This window comes from Choloepus didactylus, chromosome 8 (genome assembly GCF_015220235.1).
Source record: "Choloepus didactylus isolate mChoDid1 chromosome 8, mChoDid1.pri, whole genome shotgun sequence".
NCBI lineage: Eukaryota > Metazoa > Chordata > Mammalia > Pilosa > Megalonychidae > Choloepus > Choloepus didactylus.
Window position 1 is genome coordinate 87,476,795 of NC_051314.1, and position 24,377 is coordinate 87,501,171.

Consider the following 24,377-nt stretch of genomic DNA (forward strand, 5'->3'; position numbering starts at 1 on the left):
GACTGCTTTCCACTTCCGGTTGTGTGCGGACTGGATGTCTCCGGATGGGTTATAGCACGAGTTATTGATGCGCTGGAAGAGAAAAGAAAAACATTTTTCTCAGGGAGAGACTTCTACCCTGGAAAGGTTATTATTAAGGGGAGCTTAATTTTGGACAAGATGGCTAGCGTAAAATCTGGGGCATGGCTAAGGCCTTTAATTATAGCTTTAAAACCTAAGTAATGGTGGAGCAACACAGGGTTGTTTTCAAACAGAAAGCTCACCATGTGCTTTATATCAAAATCATATTTGAACCAGAGCCCTGATTCGAATTGTTATGTCTCCTAAAGATTTTAAATGCTTCTAAATCAAATTAATATTATTTCAGAGCAAATTTTTCCTTTTCCACCTTATAGAGTTTCTTTTAATCCACAATCTTAAATTTTTATGCCGCTGCAAAATAAAATTATCATCAAACAAAGATCTGTAAATTAAAAGAGTTCACCATTTTAGTACAGAGTGCATGCAGCTATATGATAAGATTCCTTTAAACTCTAAAGACAATCCATCAGGGAAAAACTTTCCAGTGCATGTTATGGAAATGATTTGCACTGTGATAGTAAAATGAGGTTTTTGTTTTGTTTTATGTTATGTTTTAAAGACAATTCTAAATCATCTCTCTGGAAAGCAAGACCTCAAACTCTTTATCAGGACATTTCCTTCTCTTATGCAAATAGACAGTCCGAAGGCAGTGAGTCATCCCAATCGATTGTTCACAGTTAGCCACAGACCGATCTCCCTGCTCCACTCCCTCCCCCCTTCTCACTACCGCACCCGACCAGTCTTACATGGAGTTAAAAGTATGAGCAGACAAATACTGTTTTATTTACTAGTATAGGAAATTTTCTTAATAGTACAATTCAACAGCAAACTGAAAGACGTGGCTCCTTTGTCCAGATCAAATTTTTGTTTATATAATTTATATACTCAGCACCTCTTCTATATGGTTGTCATCATGAACTATGTTTCCCTGAGAATAAAATTATGTAGTCTTTCCTCAAAGCAGTACTATAACATGAATGTATTCATTTCAGTCAACAGCATTGAAATGCCTACTGTAAGAAAGGAGAGTTTCTCAAGTAACACATGGAACACAATTCTAAGAATGTGGCTGCCCTTAGCAGTGTGTTCTCAATGTTAAGGAAACATTGCCCAGGTGGGAGCTCCCATCTGCATCCAGTCCACCCTTTCTCGCCGGCTCTCTCCTCCTCTAAGTGCCTGGACGGCTGCACACACTCTCGCCTCCCGGGTGGCTCGCGGCCAACCCCCAGTTCAAGGATCGCGCGAACGGTCTCCCATATAGGGACTAAAGGTGGATTCAGACAAACGTTAGTCCGACGCGCCCAATCTATATCGTGACCAAACTTCAGCCAAGAAGGCAGACCGAGGCTGCCGGAGGAGGGAAACCAGGGGGCAAAAATTTCAACATCATTAAGAAACTTCTGTAGGGAGCTTTTCCTAACTGAAATACCCCTCTGCTTCAGGAGGGCTTTTAAAGGAGCTAACAAGGGTAAACTTTCAGACTGCCCCATGCTTGCAGTCGGCACTGTACTTTCAACCACTCGGAGAGCTCTTCCGAGTCCCCGGGACCGCCTGAGAATCCACGGGCCCTGACTCTCACGTAAAAGGAGCACTCACCTTCTCGCGCTGGCCGGGCGCAGGAAGTCCGCTGTCCACCACCAGCTCAGCTGGTCAGAGCTTGGTCGAGTATTCGATTCCCCGTACGGGCCACCACTTGTCCGGCGCCCTCTCGCTCGGTCCCACGCGTCCTGTCCTCGGCCGGCAAGGAGAACAGAGGGAAAGAGGGAGAGACACAGACAAACTGACACCTGAGGCACACAGTGGCAGTGAATGCAAGCCTTTTACTGGAGCCAGGAAGAAAACTTTCTCTGTTACATATTCCACACGAGGCTTTACACCCCGTGGGAGAACAACCTCTATGCGGCCGTCAGGCACGGCTCCCTGTGGGCTGTCTCTCCGAGGCTAGCGCGGGCACTTTCTTATATACGATAGTTACAACCAATGTGCAGGCACTACGTAAGCGTGTACAATAGGCTAGCAGGCAGCCGCCGCCCTAAGCGTCATATGCGGAAACGGGATGCAGGCGCCATCTTGGCTCACTCGATGGGCGGGGGTAACTCGAGAGCAGGTCTCGGCGTGTCCAACAGGCCCTAACTCTAGAGCAGGTCGCGGCTCGTTCACTAGGCCCCAACCCGGGAAGCGGCTCTCCACAACTTACAATATTTGTCCCTTCATTTTTGGCTTATTTCCCTCCATGTAATGCCATAAAGATTCATTCTTTTAGTTTTGTGCCTCACGATTTCAGTCCTTCTTGCAGCCACTCAATATTCTGATGTATGTATATACCACAGATCACCCCTCTGTTCATCCATCCGTGAACCCTTAGGCCACCTCCACCCATTGCAAATTGTGAATAAAGCTGCCATAAACTTCAGGTCTCCTGTTAGCAGCAGGAGATGGCCTTGATTATCATAGTGCACCCTCAGTCTTAGGCAGGCTAAATATGCCTGGGACTCACAGGTGGGGCTTTCTTCATTTTCCTGTTCAATTTTTCCAATGGGAAAATTTGGCACTCTGCCTTGTATCTGTGGTTGTTATTGGGTACTTGTTTTTTACTTTCCTCCCCTAATGGGTAACTGTCCATTTTCTAGTATTGGTGAAAAATCCTGATTCTTCAGATATTTTCTGGCACTTTCCCAAGGGCAGAGATTTTTTGCTTCTGCTTCTCCCCCAGCAGTGGATCTCTGCCTGCATCCTGGGGTGAAAGAGTTTGCTTCCCCTCCCTCGATGGCACAAGGCATTTACTTTGTTAAAGAGAAGGGTTGACCCTATCACTTAGCAGTAACTGATCACCTTATGAATACCTGTGTCACAGAGGGGCTCACTCTTTTCTTCTATCCTATTCCAGTCTTTTTATTTTCAGCAGGAGAGAGAGGACCTTTGGAAAGTACTTACGAGTGACTGCAGAATTTATCACTGGGTAGGCAAGGTAAATGGCCTCATTCACATCATTTCATATGAGAAACATGATGCCAAAGGAGTAAAACCTTCTTGAGAGCCAAATGAAGACTCTATTAGCAAATCGACTGTCTACCTTTAAAATCTTACTATATCCTTTCATACATGGCATCCATCATGTGAGTATCAGGCAAAGATGGTAATATCACAGAAAGAATATACAATTGGTTATGATCAAAATAAGCTGCCATTAGTAAACTGAATCAGTTATAAAATATTTCCATGTTCTTTCAACTGTGTGTTATGCTTTAAAGTACGGGATCTAGATTTGCCTGTGTTTGATTCCAGCTCTAGCACATGCTAACTCTGTGACTGAGGCCTAGTTTAGTAAGATATGTTAAGCTTCAGTTTCAGAAGGATAAAATGAGAGTAATACAGGCAACCTGATATAATTGTTTTCAGGAATAAATAAGTTTCTCGGCATTCTAAAACTGTTAGCTATGCTGATGATTTCCTTATATTTAAATGAAGGGCTTTTCAAAAATTGAATAATAGAACAAATCTCAAAGTAAAAAGTGAACAATGTAGACAAAAAGATATTCAAAAGAGTAAAGACACAAAACCAATTCATAGTTATATTCTGATATGATGTGTTTGTTAAATACACCAATTGCATTTAAAACCTTATGTATAAGGAAACAAACAAACAAACAAAAGGGAGTAAATCCATGTTCCCAAAGTTAATAATGATTTTCCTTGTTGTGTGAAATTGTTTTCTTATTTTTCATGTTTTCAAGTTGGAATATATTAATAATTTTAAATGCTATTCAAATTTTTCTAAAAAAATTCCTATTAATTAGCATTACAATTACCAGTAGGTATGATTAAGTACATTGAAAAATAAGGTGAACTAGATTTATAAACTTTTTGGTGTACACATTTTGTTCTTTCATCTACAGGCAAGATGGAAAAAATCTCACTATTAAGTAATGTACATTGTCTTTGTGGCAACAGAATTAACAAATGTGTGTTAAAATATGAGAAAATCTTAGGAATGCAGAAAAAAAGCAATGTTATATTACAAGTGACTTTTAAGAAACATTTCTTTTGCTCAATTGTTCTTTGGTCATATGATAAGCTACTGAAAATAACAGGTGGTGAAAAAGGAATTCTCCAGAGGGCAATTTGAAGGTATTGGTGCCTTAGTAGGAAAAGGTGCATCAATAAATTGGAAGTACAAGAAAGTAGAGAAGGCTTCCAATCTCTTCTCTTCTACACTTAGTTGGAAACCACCCCGTATCCTCATATTTTGGTAAACAACACAAATTCCTTTTATTCTCATGACCCAATATTGTAATTTATTGCAGATTTCTGAACAGAATTTCCATTCTCCAGTGAAGACCCAAGCAATCATCAGTTCCAGATATCAATTTGGGCACAGATTGTTAAGGCAAACAGATGTTCTGCATTGCTCAGCTGTTCTGGATTCTAATTCCTGTCCTTCCCCCCACTGATCCTGTTGCTATTCACAAAAACCTGCTGTTTTCCTCTTAAAACTATGTTTTTCCTATTTTATCTTAATATTCCAATAAAGACCAAAAAAATCTTTCTTTTAAATTGTGTATTTTTATGAAATCATTGGCTTGATATTTCCTTATATTTTACTTTCTAACAGATTTTAGAAACTAGCTTTCTGTGGAACCCCTATGGATCCTTCTCATTCTTGGCTGTCCTATCTCTTCTGGATGCTATCAACTATGCAAGGCCCAGATCTCTCAAAGTCCGAATTGCTCAGTTACTACTATTGTAACTCCCTCCATTCCAAACTTCTCGTCTTCCCCGGCACAAGAGCAAAAGGCTTGCTCTATGTTTCCTTCTCTGATGGTTTGGGTTACTTAGTGATTCATTCTATGTGGCTCACTGTTCTGCATAGCAAACACAGACAAGATGGTAAAAAGATCACTTAATGCCACCAAAAGTCTACCCAAGGAAAACAGTTGAATTCACATGGCTATTTGATGTTTTTCCCTGACTCTATTACAGAATAATCTGAACCATCTTTCTCTAATAAACCCTAATAGATCTCTGAATTGTTAAAACAACTCTCTGCATCCAAAATAAGGAGCAATGAGGAAATTTGTTTATTGTCATTTAAACAGATTTCTTGCTGCAGCAAACTAATTACCCGATACTCTGTGTGTAGTTAGCTAATAGTGAAGATATTTTCTCAAGGTCCTTTTCATAGCGGCTTTCACTTCATTGTTTTTCAGGCTATAGATGATGGGATTCAGTGAGGGGGTAACCACACTGTACTGTACAGAGAAGATCAACTTCAATGTTGAGCCTGATACTGGAATTAGATAACGAAGGAAACCTGAACCATAAAACAGGAGCACTACAATGAGGTGGGAGGAGCAGGTGGAGAAGGCCTTACTTCTACCCGAGGAGGAGCTGATGCTCAGGATGGTGGAGACAATGTGAGCATAAGAGTAGAAGATCAGGAAACTTGTTCCAAGTCCAAAGAGGATGCCAGAACTGAGTAAGACAGTAAAACTGGTGGAGACATCAGAGCAGGACAGAGGGAAGAGAGAGGGCAGCTCACAGCTGTAGTGGGGGATGGAATCATCTCCACAGAAGTCCAAGTTCATAGCTGGAAGGATGTTGAGGAGTGCATGTAGAAATCCCAGGCTCCAGGACCCCCACACCAGCCCCTTACACAGCTCGTTGTTCATCATCTGTCCATAGAGGAGAGGGTGGCAGATGGCAACATAGCGATCATAGGCCATCACTGCAAGCAGGCAGACTTCAGTGGCTGCACTCTCAAACAAAAAGAAGGCTTGAGCCAGACAGCCCTTCACAGAGATGGTTTTCTTCTGAGACAACAGATTCTCCAGCAGCTTTGGGACTGTGACAGAAGAAAAGCAAAGGTCCAGGAAAGCAAGATGATTCAGGAAGAAGTACATGGAGGTGTGGAGGTGAGAATCTGCCCTGATCACCACCAGCATCATCAGGTTCCCTGTCATGGTTAGGAGGTAAATTTCCAAAAACAGCCCAAAGAAGAAAGCTTGGATGTGTGGGGCAGCAGACAGACCAAGGAGGATGAACTCGTTGATGGTGCTATGGTTCTCCAAAGCCATTTAGAAAAAAAATTTGTCTAGAAATAAGAATAGGAGCAAACCTGAAATCTCTTGAACAGAGTGAATTATCAGAAGATGGGAGTCTTCATCCTAACTAGTTTGTATCTCATATCTGCCTTGATTGGTTCTTTCATATCTTTCCTCATGGGGTGATGAACTGCTTCACTCCTTAACCCTGGGTCAACACTGGAAGCATTTTGACTAACGGCTGTTTTTCATTCTGAGAAATTGCTTAAGAAATTCACAGATTTCCCAAATCTGGATCATTATGAATGTAATTTTTCTTTAACAGAAACTGTGCTTTGTAGATACTACTAGAATTCCAAAAGTGGGTGTTCCCAACCAGATCTTTTCTATTACTCGGTAATTTACCCCTATTCAAATCCTTTTTAAGGTATATCCTGCTAAAGACATTTTTTCCTTCATTTAGATTATAACATGGCACTTTCACATGCATTGCCAATTTTCCCTCTGGGACAAAACTGAAAAGTGTAGCCATGGGCATGTGTTTCTATATTAGATGATGAGATGAGAGAAATAATGGAGAAGCAGGCTCAGTCAATTTTGCAGAAGAATATATTGAGCTTCAGAGGCAATGTAAGTGTCTAAATAGCCTGTTTGATGTGTCAGATATATCTCCACACTTAGACAAGACAACTTCCTACCAAACAGTGTCTTCCAATCAAGGCTTGGCAGTGAATTTGCTCTGTCATCTGATATCTATGGTTGTTAAAGATTGTCTATACATTATGTCCTAGAGACCCTCAATGCTGAGGCCAGACTATCGTACTTGCCCCTGAGCATCCATGGATATTCCTTTTTCTCTACTTTATTCACGTTTTGGCTCTATCTGGAATGCCCTATCTTTCTATCTAAATCCTTTCAATATTTTGACATCCACTTTAATTTTAACATTTTTTTTATAGCTTCCAAGAAAATTGGCTTCTCTGAATGCACCATGTAAGTTATAATAGAACAACTATTGTTTACTGAGTGCCTGGTAAGTTCTTGGCACTCCTAATCACTTTTGTTTTTAATTTTCAGAAAAAAATTTGGTGGAAATTATTCTATCAATATTGTTGAAATGGGGAAACAAATGTATTTGGATATCTTCCCAAATGTTTAAATACCATGATTCCAACTCTGATCTTTCTGATTACAAAAGTTGAGTCCTTTGTATGTTGATCAATAATGGGGAAATTTGATACCCAGGCAGTATAAATTCCATGAGTATTGGCTGTCCTCTGGGATAGGGAGAAGGGTGCAAATAGGTAGGTGTGGTATTAAAACCTCAATGCATTTGATATTTTTCTTAAATACTTCTTGGGTATACCCCACCATCATTTGATTTAGCAACTACATTAATTTTGATCAGTTTTGAAGATGGAGAGATGTAGGAACAGAAGAAAATTAAATTTTCTGTCACTTGTGATTGGGCCGTAGAAAAGAACCAAAATCCACACCTACTTTGATGTACTCTCTTCAATTCTTCCCTGAATATTTTGCTCCCAGCTGCTCTGTTCTCTCATTGCACCCATTGGGCCTGGACTAAAATAGTTTGGACTCAGAATGCATGGACTCCCTATTTCCAATGGCCAACAAAAGTCATTGTGGTCAATGAGTTTTACCCCAGGTGCTGCTCAGAGTAGCTGAGCACGTGGAACCCACTGCATGGAAAATATGAAAGTCTGCCTAAGGCTGGGGACTCAATCTCAGCACACAGAAAATCTGTGAGAAGACCCAGGGTGAAAGAGACAAATTAGAGAGGCAGAAAGAGAAGGTCATTGGAGGAGAGAGAAAGAAGCATTCATGAGAGAGAGAGACAGAACCATTAGAGTATTCGTAGTGGCAATTAGCTATTCCCTTGCTTTTATGGCTTAGAAGACATCCTGCCAATCTTGTCATTTGTTGGAGCCAAGAGTCTCCTATGCTCACGAGGCACACAGTTTCATAGTCCGATGACAGGAAGTACAGATGACTTTTCTGTTGTGGTGTCACAGTAAATAACTGAAAATTGATTACTGTAGAGCTAGAAACCCATAGAGTCAGAAGCTAAAGATTATACACCCTCTCAGGTCTGGCATGCTCTTGATTTTCTTTCCTTCCAGCTTCATGGAAAGACAGACATCCTCAATAACAAGTGTAAGGACCTTTTCTTTATGTTCTCAACCCAACCAGAGGGCATCTGTTTATTTAATTTCCTCTCCAATTCTAAACACTGTGCTAGGATAATCCATGAAAAGAATGATTCTAAGACATAACCCTTCAGAAGGACAAGTATAGGTTAGTTAGTCAGTAATTGGCCACCTGACCCATGTAGGCCAGGAGACAGAAGAACCAATGTCTTTTATCACCTGGGATCACAGCCAGAGCCCAGTTTGAGACTCACTAACAAAACACCTTAAATTATAAGCACCTCAGGAATTCTATTTAGTATGCAAATTTGAAACTTCTTTCTGTGTTGAAACCATGGCTTGAGAACTCTTGTCTGTCTGGTGGGCTTTGAAAAATGGCAAATTGGTGGCAACATCTCTTGCTCTCTTACTTGCTATACACCTAATTTTGGAAATCACAGGGAAGCTGTGCATTGACCTTTAACTGAACTTCATGTTTTTTTTCCTTTGTCCTCAGATTTTGAATTTAAATACTTGAATTTGAATTACATGATTATTTTTATGATCAGTTGTATCAACAATCAGAGAGGTTTTCAGGGAAATAGCTAAATGCAGGTCATGAAAGCCAAGGAAAAGCTATAGGTAAGCTGTGAGTGAACAACAGTAACAAAGCCACAATTAGACCCTGAAGGATTAAAACTAAAAAGTATCCAGTGTGCTTTGGAATTGTGCCTTATTGTTGTCAATAATGTGTGAAAAGATATAAAACAAAATAGAGTTTCTATGGCTAAAAGATTTAAAACGCAGTCAGGAGACAATTATAGGAGCTAGTTTTATACAACCAGATATATCAGCCAGGCATCACAAACTGCCATTGTGTGCATAGCCACAAGCCAAAAATGTTTCTCAAAACCCTGAGGACATCTGTACACCATAAACATACCACAAGATAAGGAAATCAGTAAACTACCTAACCTAAAGGACATTTGGAATGCCATGACTACCCCCACCAAACTTAAACAACGTATGTAATCTTCCTTTTCTTTAAAAACCCTTGCTTGGAAGCGCCAAAATGGGATACAGTTTGAGTTGCTACCTAAATCTGTGCTCTCTGAATTGCAATTCCAAGACCCCAAATAAATTCTTTTGTTGCCCTGAACCTCAGTTTGTTATTTCCGGCTAACAAGGGAATGGAGTGGACATTAAGCAGATTGAGGAAGATGTGGATTATTGCTTAGGAACTGGTGCATTTTCAAAATTTTGGAAGAGGATGGGACTAGAGCAGCAGTAAAGTAGTAATCAGTATCCATTAATTACATAACAAATGCCAGATATTTTTTTTTCTGCATGCTTTAGACATATTCACTAGAAGCCACAACTCTGTGAGTTAAAACCTCTTAATATTCCTTTTAAAGCTGAGGAATATGAAGCACAAAAATGTGAGACATCTTCCTCAAGTGCACAGAATTACTAACAGTAGATTAAGGATTCCAATTCAAATCAAGAAACCTCCAAATCTGCCTTAGGTTGCTATGCTAAATCGTCTGACAAGTTCATTTAAGGTTTTGACATAGCGATCTTTGCAGGCTGAAAAGGAGCTGGATATACAGAAGAAAGAGAGGCATAAATGATAGAAACCAAGTCTGGTGCTGTGACAGAAGGCTGGCCCCTGCTCTGGAAGACAACACTCTGCAACCAAACAGGGCACAATCACTTAAATACTGTTATTGGATTTCAAACATGACAAAGAGCTAAATTGTTGGTTTGTGTGTGTCTGTTTGTGATGTGTATCTCCTAGACCTGGAGATATCCGGGGTTAGTTTGGCAAGAACTAAAAACTGTTGAAAGTTTTTCAAAATTATCTGAAAGGAATATTAATATAGAGTTGCAATTGTGGTTTAATTTTATTATTTGGCTCGTGTCATAAATTTGATGACTTGTCATATATAATTGGGGTGATTGTTTCTCAGTTGATGTGATTTCCAAGGTCTGATGAGGAATTATTATCACCTTAAAAGTGAATCATTGAAATGTTTTTTAGCAGTAATTTGAGCATTTCAAGTATTAAATTCTAATTTTTTTCTGTGAAAATAAAGTATTAAATACTGTACTGGTCTGTGTGAAAGATAACCATAACTACATTTCTAAACCCTTCACATACATATTGATGGGGATAAAAATCAATAGGAGTGGAAAATGGGAAATTTTGCAAGAGCTATATTTACTCAAATTACCTATAAACATTTACAATTTTGAATCATTCCATATTCATGTCCCAGGATCTATACCTTCATGCAAGACTGCTCTACTGCTTAAAATTGTATCATCATTATGTTTATGTTTTCTTTTGGAAAAAGTGAAAGAAAATGTATGATCTCCACAGAACTGAGTATATCTGCATTGCATAGCAATTGTATACAATTTAGCAAAAAATTAAATGCTTGATCTACTCTATAAAAGTCATGTGAATTATTGGTAAACAAATGGTTGTGAGTTATATCAAGACACACTGAAAAGGAAAGACCTTCATTTACAGAAAAGACTTCACACTATGAGCCAGCACAGAGCACACCATTAGTCTAAGATTGGGCAATTGTGAATTGAGGCACAGATTTTTTTTTTCTCTTCTTTATAGTTAGTGTTTGTTATTGCTTTGGGCACATTTTTTTTTTAAATGATTCAATGCTTTACATTGTAAGATTATTATTAGCCACATGACTAATGCTATTGACTGAGCTTTTAAATTGTGTTCATTTGTCCTAGTGGAAAGGATGATAAAGAAAAATTAAAGAGCAAAGAAATAATGTTTTTAAACTATGGATGTAAAAGGGCCAGAACTATGAATAGGGAAGATCTAAGAGTTAATAAAGAAATACAGTCAGGAACTTGATGTCATAAAATTGTAAACTTAGATGAAATGAGCAACTTCCTAGGAAAAAATATAATTCATCTGAAGTGATTCAAAAAGACATAGAGTGCCTATATAGAACTATAGTTATTAAAGAAATTATTTCATTAATTAAAAACATCTTTCTATCATGAAAACTTCACAACTAGATTGTTTTTATAGGTGAGTGCTTTCAGATTTTCAACATAATACTTCAATCTTATATAACTCTATTAGGGAACAGCAAAAGAAGTTCTACTACTGAACTTATGCTTTGAGGCAATAAAACTTTTTGATAACAAAGTCAGATAATGATAGAATGGGAAATGTAGGTGACAGGCCTGTTTATCACATAAATATAAAATTTTGGATCCTGCATATCTTCTGAGAAGATCATCAGGAGAGCGAGGAGGCCAAAGTTAGAGGTAACTATGAATAAGTATTAGCTTTTAGGTTGGGTGGGCGTGTCCTGTGATTTTGCAATACCTTTAAAAACAAGTGAACAGCAGATTAAAATAAATACATAAATCTAATGTATATGTGCATCTGTGTTGATAATGCATACTGAAGAGGGAATTAAGAATATTCTGATTCTATGCCTTTGAAGTTTTAAAATGGGATAAGGTAAAAAGGCAGGAAGGAAGAAGGAAGAAAAGGATGGGAGCAGGGAAGAAGGAGGGAGTATAAAACTCATTGGAACAATTGTGAGATTAATGATCAAATAATATAGGGACACATTGGAAAGGATCAACATTAGAGATGTGCTTGATAAAATATAATATAAACCAAAAATAATGTTTTGGAAAGCGGAAAATATTTTCTTTGTGGTAGGTAAAATGATAGAAACAAATTTATATACAAATTATAATTGCAACAATATGTAAGAATGCATGTTAAAGACATTTCCAATAGAAAAACTAGAATTGTTTACACCTAAAAGTTAGTAGTGGTGTTCAATGGGTAGGAGATCTATTTTTTAGTGCCTTACATTACCTATAATTTTAATATTTAAAGAAATAACTTTGCACAAATCAATAATACACTATGAATTAAAAGTTTTCAAAATAACAGGAAAAGTAATTTAAAATACTTAGTAGTATCCATAAAATATTTTCAATCTTTTGAACTGCAGTATGAAGGAAATATATATGCCAACTTGCTGTATAGTTCCATATATTGCAAAATATGAGGAAAATAAGATACATATATAAAAGAAGTTGTGTATCTTCATGAAGTATAAGTTTGATGAATGAAATACTAAAAACTGAATACTTGATAACTGCTTCTTTAATATGATCTTTGATGGGAAAGGCAGGTGGCCTGAAAACTTTGGTATTTCCAAAGGAGGAAATAGATACAAAATAGGGCAAAATGTTGAAAGTAGCTAAAATTTTCCATCTTATCAGAAATTCTGTAATCAGATCACTTTAGATCTTCAATGAGTGTTTTGCAAGCAAAAGTGATTGAGAGACTAGATTTCTTTTCACCAAATTATCTTCAGTAAAAACTTAGAGGAATGAGCTGCATGAATAAAAGGGAAGATCTGCAAAGGGCAGTACCCTGGAAGGCACAAAGACATCATAAAGAGAGAAAGGTACAAAAGTAAAAAGGTGACTTCTTTCAAGATGGTTGTCATAAAGTCATTGTGAAAACCCTAAAGGTAGCTTTGCTTATTTCCCCATGCCCCAGGCTGAAAGGAAGTTTTGCATTAGAATCACATGGCATCCTGTCCTTTAAAAAGATTAGGATATTGGAGTTACTGGTGACAAAATGCCACAAAGGAAGAAAGGGCAGACAACTCCAGAGGGGCCAAAAAAAAGAGTGTACCAGGGCCCTCAGTCTTGAAATCATAAAGAGGTGATAGAAGAAGTGTACAGAAAAGGAAGAGGTGATTTGAAGGAGTTCCACGTCAGAGTCCATATAGCATGGATCACTCTCCCAGGGTTGCTAAGGTGGAGGAAATGGAGGGGTAGAATTTCAAATGCCCATGTTCTAGAACATGAGAGCTTGCCAGAATACTCAAATGATTCACGAATCATCAGTGGCTGTCATTCCTTGCCCCATAGGAAGCGATTTTTAATAAAAAAGTATTCTCTACCCATCCTAAGAAAGCTTCTTAAAATAAGAGAATGGAGCATTTGGTCCTGTTTATCTCTGTAGTACAGATAGTTGGGTTTCCCTTTGAACTTCGTACTGATAACTTTCCTCAGTATTCAAGTATCAAGGCCATTCTATGTCACTTGACTTTGGTTTTGTCAAAAGATCTTAGGTCTCCTATGAAAATGCTCTGGCTGTTTGCACACAGAATTTTATCCATCTGATCCAGCTTTGGTCTGGATGTGCTAGACTAGGACCTTCTGGTCATGCACAGGAGTCGTCTTGTTGGCCAAGTCCACTTCCTGGTCATGGCCATTCTGTGCTGCTTCACAAAGGGGAATTTCTGTGTCCTTACTTTTTAAGTGTTCAGCCATCAACACATCCCTATTCCATTCTCCAAACCCAAATACATATTACCTGTGCCTCCCGTTCAAAAGACAATCTGCTCTCCAATGCGGCTGCAGGAACTTGTGTTTGATTCAACTACCAAAAGTAAAAATTACCTCGACAGTATTTCCTACAGTTGGTTTTATGATTGGGGTTATAATCCTCTATTGATAAAGAGATGTTCTCTTGGATTCTTCACTATGAAAGTGAAATGGCACCAGGGCAGTTCCTTCTTTCAAATGGTCTCAAACAACATTACTTTCACATCTCTTTATGTTTTCATCTATTTTTCTAGGTAAAATGTCTCAGATGTTTATAGGATTCAGAGCAGCTGTGTTTAGGCAGCTCAGTTGACTCCCTGGTCTCATAGCCCAGGGGATGGTTCAGGCAATGCCAATTATTCCCTGGGGTGAAAACTTGAAGTCAGAAATTGTAATCAAGAATTATGCCTCCGAGGGGGAGGGGTTTTCTTAAGTGGCCCTTTGGAACTTCTGGGTTGAAAGAATGACCAGGATCATCAAATGTGAACTGTAGTTTCAGAGGTTTATAAGATTATGACAGAGAATGTGTATTTCACAGTTCCCCTTTTAAGAGAGGCTATTTTTTAGTTGATACTCCAAGGACTGTGTTTCTCTCTGTAATTCTCAGCCAATTCCACCTAGATAAATTTACTGTGTACATGTAAATTATGATCCAGTGCAGTGAATAAAAATGAAATAACGGATTGAAAGGAAAGAAATCCCATAACCATTCATTCACCTAAACTGCCCAGTCAACTCTTTCTAGTGCGATGAATCCATTGAAACTCAAGCCAAACAATGGTTCTATAACAATCCGCCTGCTAAGTGTTAGAGATTTCTTTAGAGAAACATTTGCTTATTAAATATGTTCTCTTGCATCAAAACAGTCTATTAGGTTAAACCAACACTATCACTTATTTATTTATGATGTAATTTCTTTCAAGCTAAAATGATTAACAGCCATTCTGTTCCTTCTCTGTCATTTCTTAAGTAATCAAAAGGAAAATAGTTGTAAGGAAATTAGAATATTTAAGTCCATCTGCAGAATACTGGATTTCTATAGGAAATTTCTGTGGATGTTGAAATTTTTTAATTTATATTTAGTTGGTATCATAAAAGTATTGTTTTGTATAAGAAATATTTATATTTCTCCATGTATTAAGTCTATATATGATATATATACACATATATTGTATATATTTTATATGCAATACATACAGTATATCTGTCATGTGTATATACATATGCTAATTTATTGTCCTATTTCTTGGAATCTACTTGAGTTCATCAGCATACTGACTGGTTTCCACTTTAATCACTGTTTCAAAGTCTTTTTATATTAACTCCAGCATCTGGTTGCTCTCAGAGGCAGTTTCTATTAACCACTTATTTTCCTGTCTATGGCTCAATTATTTTTCACTGTGTTTGCATTTCTTATTATATTTATGAAAACTGGACATTTTAGACAATATAATATAATTTAGCAAAGTTGCTGGCTATTAATTCTAAATACAAAAATCAATTTATCCATATATACTGGCAAGGGTCATTTGAATAATGAAGTAAAGAATATTTCTAATTTTATAGAACAAAGATATCAAATTCCTAGGAATAAAGATTAAAAAAATACTGAGTAGCTCTGTACTAAAAACAAAACAATGCAGAGAGAAATTAGAGAAGTCTTCAATAAACTGAGAAATATACCATGTTCAGTGAACAAGTCTCAGTAAGTTTAGGTCACCCTTTTCCCCCAACTGATCTTGAGAGTCAATGAATACAATTAAAATTCCAGAAGTTTATTATATAAAATAATTTTATTTTGAAATTTTCATTAAAATGAAAAAGACCTGGAAGTCCCTGAAAATCTTGAGAAATAAAGTTGGGAACTTCAAATGTGGAGTGGTATGGGTGGGAAAAAATAGACCAATTGTAGAGAATTGAGAGTCAAGAAATGGACAGACTCATAAAAGTCATCTGATTTACAGCAAAGATTACTTTGAAATCTAGTTGGGCATTGTGTCAGTTTGAATGTATTATGTCCCCCAGAAAAAGGCATATACTTTGATGCAATCTTGTGGGGCAGACATATTAGTGGGGATTAAGTTGGAATATTTGGATTAGGTTGTTTCCATGGAAATGCGCCCCACCCAACTGTGGGTAATAACTCTGACTAGATAATTTCCATGGAGGTGTGGCCCCGCCCAATCAGCATGGGCCTTGATTAGTTTACTGGAGCACTATGTAAGCTCAGACAGAAGGAGCAAGCTTGCTACAGCCAAGAGGGACAATTTGAAGAATGCACAGAAGCTGAGAGAGTAGCTACAGATGAGAGACAGTTTGAAGATGGCTGTTGAAAGCAGACTCTTGCTCCGGAGAAGCTAAGAGAGGGCAAACACCCCAAGAGCAACTAAGAGTGACATTTTTGAAGAGGAACTGCAGCCTAGAGAGGAACATCCTGGGAGAAAGCCATTTTGAAACCAGAACTTTGGAGCAGACGCCAGCCACATGCCTTTGCAGCTAACAGAGGTTTTCTGGACACCATTGGCCGTCCTCCAGTGAAGGTACCCAATTGTTGGTGTGTACCTTGGACACTTTATGGCCTTAAGACTGTAACTGTGTAATCAAACAAACGTCTTTTATAAAAGCCAGTCCATCTCTGGTGTTTTGCATTCTGGCAGCATTAGCAAACCAGAACAGGTGTGAACTGTATTTTCAACATATAATGCATATTGTGTAATGGAAAAAATAAAGAAGCTTTCAACTCTGACCTCACATTATAAAAATAATCTAAATTTTATGGATCAGAGTTCTAAAGATGAGGATAAAATAATAAAGTTTGGAGAAGTAAACAAAGGAAAGTATCTTCATGATCTTCATATAGGCAAAATTCTTAAAATACACAGAAACCCAAAACCAAAAGCACTAGCAGTCAATCACAAAAGAAAAGTGAATTAATTTGTCATGATAGTAATTAAAATCTTCTGTTCATCAAAATGTATATTAAGAAAGTAAAAGGCAACCCATAGAATGGGAGACATATTTGCAATTTATTTATCCATCAACATAGTTATTTCCAGGTCTCTGAGGCACTCTTACTATACAATTAGAAAAATGCAAGCCACTGAATTACAAATAGACAAAACATTTGACTGATCCCTTAAAATAAGAGGATATCTAAATGGTCAATAATTATATAAAAGTGTTCAGTGCCATTATTCTGCAGAGAATGAAATCTAAAACCACAGTTAGACAACACTATCCACAAATCCAGAATGTCTAAAATTGGAAAGAATGGTGATATCAACTGTTGGCGAGGATGTTGAACATCAGAAACTCTTCTGTAGTTGGTGGTGAATAATAATACAGTCATTGTGGGAGACAGTTTGGCAGTATCTACTAAATGTAAACATGTATCTATTTTGTCTGTTATGTATTTAACAAGCTCAGGGTAATTTTTACATCTGGTAGTGGAGGACGTGGGAAGGTAATCAAAAGTGGCACATCGAAGGGTTCTCAGATACTGGTAATGGTTCTCTGTTGTTATTGTTAAGCTAGATGTATGTTCATTTTATTATTATTCTTTACATTGCACCTATACTTAAATTGAACATATATGCATATATAATAATATATGATATACACATAAATTATACAGTCATGTTATTCACGTAATTCATATACATTATACATATACATATTATACATGACTCCAAATGTATTTTACACTATTAAAAGAAAACAGTAAAAAATTGAAAATAATATAAAATCAAAAGTGTACAGCATAACTATGGTTAAATTTTAAAATCATCTGAACCTACTAGGGTATTAGAATAGATAGGTGGAAATAATTGAATGGTGGAACTCTAACCCATAACATTCTTTGAAATTTCCTCTATAGCTACTTGTTAAATTTACTTTGAAAGTTATCACCTTTCTGCATGTAAGTTTTGTTTCACAATAAGGAAACAACTGAAACTGTGGAGCTATAAACCTTTAGAGTCTTTGAAATTACCTAAATAACTACTTGTTAAATCATACTTTGAAAGTTATCACCTTTGTTTATATGTGTTATATATCACAATAAAGAAATAATGAAATTGTGGAACTGTAACCCATAACATTCTTTGAAATTTTCTCTCTTAACTACTTGTTAAATCATATTTGAAAGTTATCACTGTAGATATGTTAAATTTCACAATAAAAATGTATTAAAAAAGTATTGATGACAAAATTATCCAGATGTGTTTATATATAAACATAATAATTATAATAATGATATTGTTAACTAGGAAATAATGGTAATGATGATATTGTTAACCAGGGAAAAAATAAACAAGTTAAAATATTATCTGAGCTGTTTACACTACAAGATTCCCCTCCCAGGCAGCCTTTCTTCCCCCTTTGTCAGTTATATTGCAGCTGTCACTAGGGGATTTTATTCCTGGGATACAGAAGCTTGGAAATTCATCATGAATTGACCCTTACTGTCATTCGCGTATGTGCTGGAGATATTTGCGGATATATGTGCTCATGGGAAGTCCACCCTGTGGCCACCCCTCTAGGGGTCACGTGAGATCCTCACAAAGTGATGAAGAATAGTGGGCAGTGGAGGGCTCTTGCGGGGCATGGAAGCCCAAAGGAGTCGGGGAGAAGCCACCCCAATGTGAAAAAACAACTGAGGTTGGGATTCTATCTGCCCTCGTGCAGCTACCCTTTCATGTTGCTATTACACAAAGGGAAATGCATGAGTCTGTTGGTAACTTGCTGTCAGTCAGCACTCAGTATAAGAGCAGGCAACCCTGGTCCCATTGTTTGTTATTTGCTTCTGATTTTTGTAGCCTTTGAGAAAATCCATGCCTTAGGAGGGGTCAGCTACCAGAGAGCATGAAAAATCCTAACTAGAGGCAAACTCGCAAAAGAGGCTGGAGAAGCCTGTGAGTTAATATTTGTTGTCTGGAAATTCTGACTCTCTCTTTTCCCGTTTTCACTTAATGACAGTGAATAAAATAATTTTAAATATGATTGAAATATTTAGAGCCATGTTAAAGTGGATTTGTAATTTTTAGAAAGATACGAGTTCTTGTTGGGGACATAAACAATGGCCTTAGAGCTAGCAAACAGGGCAGCTTGTGTACATTTACCTGTTGCTCTTTGACCAAAAAAAAACAAAAAATAACCCCACAGCGTGGTCAAAACTAGATAATTACTCTGGGGCACACTACATGGATTATGTTCTACAAAAGAGAGCACGCTTACACCTTCACAAGAAAGAGTCAGCAAATATAAAGAAATCGAAGAGAAAGTTCTCCTGAACAGACAAGGACGATTATATGAGAAATTAAAGTTAGATTACAATGTCTGCTTGTAGCCTCTGACTAAAAAGCTGGTCACCCGTGAATATAGGCAATGATGAGTTCCCTCTAATAGTGTGTGTGTGTGTGTGTTTGTGTGTGTGTGTGTGTGTGTATCTAGTTAGTAAGCTGGAGCAAGTAATTATTTACATCAATAAATGGAATCATTTCAAATTCATTTCAATTTTTTGGTTTTGTCATAGTTCAGAACATGGTCTCTAGATTCTGAGTTGCCTGGTGTGAATTCCAGTTACACCATTTAACATGGGTATTCTTGTGCTATTTTTATCGACCTCTTTTTGCCTGTTTCCTCATTCATATAATTGGATTGATCAAACTTACCTTATATATAGTAATATGTAGTGACAACATTTAAAGAGATGGTGAATGTAAAGTATTTAACTGAGTCCTGAGACCAAATAATAATTTCAAATTATTATTATTTGCTTCAAGTTAGAAAAAGGATTTTCTAGGGTTTGAGGAAAACTATTCTTCTTAAGAAAAATTGGTCTAATATTATTCAATAATTATCAAAATTTCTGTTTCTTAAAAAAGAAAACTGATAGAATTAAAAGACATTCCAAGGAAATCTGTAAATTGGAATAAGCTATGACCAGATTTAATAAATTTCTTGTGTTTATTATATCAGTTAAATTGAGAAAAAACCACTGAAAGTAATATATAACAGGAAAAATGCCATCACAGTACACCACTCTTTTGTTTGGTAGTTATTGTTAAGATTTGTACAGTATGTTCTTTTGCCCTCTCCAGTGACATTAAAATTACTTGATGGCAGTGATTATGCTCTACAATTTTTCACATCCAGAACATTTGTAACAATGGAGGGATGTGCCCTTAGTGGAACCCCAATGAAAAAATAAAATAATAAAATAAGTAGTACAGTCTGTATAGCAAATATGTGAGGGGAAAGACTCCAGGTACACAAGTTTGATAAAGACCCAAAGGTAAGGGGAAGTGAAGGGAAAGATAAAATATGCTCTGTGTGTGTGTGTGTGTGTGTGTGTGTGTGTGTCTTTCTGTGTAGCAAGTGTGGAGGCTCTGGTAATGGACTTTACATGGGCTCCTGCAACTCATCCAGCCGAGGCATCATCTCACACCCACTAGGCAATTTTGACTCTACTGGAAAAATTATTTAATCCCATCATGTTCAACACACAACTATCTATCCATTCATTTGCCTGTCATCTCTTCATTTATTCAATCATTTATCCCTGGTCCACTTTTCTATTCAATTTGTTCATTTTGTAAGTCATCTATTCGATTCATAATCCTTTCCATTTCTCTATTCTTCTACCATGTATCCATCCATACCCTCACTGATTCAGAAAACAAAAGTTCACAAATTATCTGCTAAATGCAAGAATATGCTAGGATTGGGAGGAAGATGACCTTCTATTTAATGCTGTACATCTGTTAATTCAAAACTAGTTTTTTTATTTATAGATTTTATTTCATACCTGCCCATCATTCATCATTCAGTACTTACTTTTCTTTTTTCTTTTTCCCTCATGTCTAGCTTGAACCCTGATCTATGACAATATACTGAGATTGAAGTTTTTTAGGAAATTATTCAGCATTGAAAATGAACAATTAACAAATACACACAATGTAGAATAATTCTCCACATAATTTTGATTCATTGATGTCAGGCACAAAGTAATATATACTGTACAAAAACAAAGTAGTCAGAATTATCTATTATGTTAGAAGTAAGGATAGAGATTACCCTTGGGATTATGATGGTGTTTCAAATCTGGCACTAGTTCAGGTTGTTGATATTTTGATGGTGTTCAATCTGAGAAAATTCATCATGTTATACATCTAATAGAGTGTACTTTCCTCTATATGTCAGGCTTCAATGAATAGAGATCAAAATGTTACAACCCCTTCTAAAATAGGTAAGGGTCATTTAAAAAAATCTGTGTATATAACATTAGCTTGAGTCTTATCAAAAACTTGTTCAGGTAACATCTCTATGTATATGAAACATCAGAAGAAAATATATCATAATATGGCATATTACACCATATTAATTTCTAAGGCACCTTGCAGCATTACACATCATCAGCAATCAGGACATTCTGCTTCATGTGAACACATCAGATATCAAGTTCCATGTTGTTATATAGCCTAATTCTTCTACATCTCTAACCACAGTGTGCAACTTGTAACATTGGAAATATTTCCCCAAAGTTCTTCTCAGAGCTGCAGTCACCAACTTCTTTTTTCAGCCTATAGATTTGGGGATTCACTAGGGTAGTGACCATAACCTATTTTATAAAGAAGATCAACTCCAGAGGTGGCATGAGATGAGAGAATAAATGTGAGTCATAGAAGAAGCTCCCTGCAGTGAGGTGGGAGGAGCAGGTAGAGAAGCCTTGCTTCTGCCTGTGGAGGAGCTGATGTTCAGGATGTGGAGACGATGCGCATGTGTAGAAGACACAGGGAGAATGTAACAAAGTATGCAGGAGTGTTGAGGGGATCAAGACAATGAGGTTGATGGCAACATCACAGCATGACAAAAGGAAGAGAACGTCAGCTAACAGCTACAATGGAAAATAATTTTGGCCTCACGTAAGTCCAAATTCACTGTCAGAGGGAGGTTAATGAGCATGTCTTGAACCCTCAGTTGCATGAGCCCTGTACAATCTGCATAAGTAGGTGATGATTCATAACTTTTTCCTGGAGCCTGGGGTGGCCCCTGGTAGCATCACAGTCATTGTTGAGAGCAAGCAGACATTTGTTCCTCCAAAATTAAACACAAAGAAGATTTGAGCTAGGGAGTTTTCCTCAGAGATTGATTTCTTCTGAGACCAGAGTTTATCTAGCAGCTTGGGAACTATGCAGAAGTGAAACAGAGGTCAGATTTATCATATAGGAATGGCAATAGGGATGTTCAACTGAGTTTAGTTCCAAAACTCTTTACAACCCAGTGAGATGAGACTGCGAAATAAACCAGTTGCATTAAAAACTTTAGGTATAGAAAAAAGCTTAAGAAGACCTTTAAGGTCATGTACCTAAAGCAAATAAAGTTTATTTTTTTTCTATAAAAATAGCTTGTTTTGTTATTTTCAAATTTAATCAGTTAGTATGTATTTTTAATCTGAAAGTTCTTACTAAATTTGGTTCAAAATATGTATCCTAATAAGTATCACAAATTTCCTTTATGTTATGATTAAGTGCATTGAAAAATAAAGTGATCAAGGTTTTTAAAATGTTTAGGTTTCCATTATGTTTTTTTACTCTGTCCATTCAATATGGCAAATTCTCAGTATAAAGCTATGTACATACAGTTGACCAGTTGGTGTTAATTTGAACAAGAAAATTACATATTAGAATAGCAAATATAAGAATAATTGTAAAGCAGGCAAAGTGTATAAAAATCTAATTTTCTAATTTTATTAGAAAACATATAAAGCAAATATGTGATGTTGTTGAAATGTGAAATCCAAGAGGATATTATATTTTTTTACCTAGGTACTAACAATATTTATAATTCTCTGAAATCAGAAAATATACCCTGAAGCAGACAATATGCTGGTGGGAGTAATTATTTTCCATTCTAAGAAATTGGAAAAAATTATAAAAATGAGTCAAAATGAATATGACTCTGAAGGAAATCATTATGGAAAAATGACATTTTAAAAAATTACTTCTTCATTTATCCTTAGGTGAATGATCAAATTTTGAAAATCAGGTAGTTGATGAATGGGATTTCTGCAGAAGGCATTGAGGTTATTGTATGCTGGTTTGTGAAAAGGGGTTTCAAGAAGTGGGAGGATCATACAATCAGAATCTAGAATATAGCTTATCAGGGATGGGGTTTAGGGGTTGGGAATGGGGAATAAATGCTAAAATTGTATAGAATTTGTATTGGAGTTGGTTGAAAAGTTTTAGTAATAGATGATGGTGACAGTAGCCAAACACGGTGAACATAAATGAACAGCACTGAATTATATATATGAAAGTGGTTAAAAGGGGAAACTTTAAGTTGTGTATACGTACTAGAATAATATTTAAAGGAAAAAATGAAAATAGATTAGAAGCTCCCATGGGTTGGAGGAAGGGGAAGGGGAGCTTTTGCTCAATGAGGACAAAGTTTCTGATGAAAAAGTGTTGGTAAAGGAAGAATGGTGATGGCTTGCAAAACATAGTGGATGTAATTATTGTACACTTAAAAATAGTTAATAAGAGATAAGTTTGCATATATGTATGTTACCACAATAAAAATTAAAAAATTAAGATAAAGCAAGCAAATGAACAAAAATGCTTGATATCAGACTTCTAGCTTCCAGAACTGTGAGAGAACAAAATTTCTGTTGCTTCATTCCCAAAACAAACAAACAAGCTAACAGGAAACCAGGGGAGAGGCAAACAATTGGAAGAAAGAGACCAACCAATCTGGGAGTGTTAGTGCCCTTAGTTGGAACCCAGCTTGTGGTCACCCATAAATTTGTACCCCCCCCTCCCCATATCCCTTTCCTCCTCAAGTCCCAGACTTGTGTCTATAATGGAATTCTGAGGAGAATTCCATCATTCACTGTGGCCCCAAGTAGCCATCTGTTTAATGTCTGGGTCGGGTACACCCTTGACTTAGGGCAAAAAGATATTCTGCCTTGCTCCTCTGGCCTGAACTCCATATTCCTGTTTTCCCCTCTCTGACTCTTTTGTTTTGTTTTCACTGAACGTTGCCCTTTCTATCTTGTCCTCTTGTATCCAGATCCTTTCTCCTAAATTACCTACTTTATGAAATCATAGCTTTATCTTTCTTTAAATTTAATTTCTAAGAGATTTTAGAAATACCCTTTGTGTGGATCTCCATAAGTATTCTCCCTTCCAGGGTTGTCTTACCTCCTTTGGGTGTTTTCACCTGTTCTAGGTCCAGGACTTTTAAAACTGAATTACCTAATTTAGCAATTACTGCACTTGCTCTTTCCCAAGACTTGCACCTACCTCAGGGATGGGCACTTGCCTGTATTGTTTACTGGAATGCATAGAAAACAAGATAGGTTGTGTCTTTGGTTGCATTTTGGTTGAATGCATAGAAAACAAGATAGGTTGTATCTTTGGTTGAATCAATGCAGCCAAGAGTTTCCATGGAAAAGGACTGAGTTGACAAGGTTACTTGACCATTTCCCAGGATCTCAGCCAGAACAAATATTAAGTATCTTTCTTAACATCACCCCCATAAAACCTCCACCAATTTCTAACACATCTTTTTGCATCCAATATCAAAGGAAATCAAGAGATAATCTTATTGTCATTCATGAAATACATTGCTGAAATAAACTAATTCCACTTCATCCTCATCAGTTCAGCTACCTGATATATTGGAGATATTTTCT

At 36.9% G+C, this 24,377-nt stretch overlaps 1 protein-coding gene across 1 annotated transcript; it reads right to left on the reverse strand.

Annotated features, from left to right (window-relative positions):
* Positions 1-5,225: 5,225 nt before the first annotated feature.
* LOC119543131 (olfactory receptor 8S1-like) lies at positions 5,226-6,155 on the reverse strand. The gene has a single exon (XM_037847818.1). The coding sequence runs from the start codon at positions 6,153-6,155 to the stop codon at positions 5,226-5,228; it is 930 nt and encodes a 309-aa protein (XP_037703746.1).
* Positions 6,156-24,377: the final 18,222 nt, after the last annotated feature.

Bases quoted from the DNA above. Each gene is read 5' to 3' on its own strand.
- LOC119543131 (XM_037847818.1), bottom strand. From the start codon at position 6,155: ATGGCTTTGGAGAACCATAGCACCATCAACGAGTTCATCCTCCTTGGT.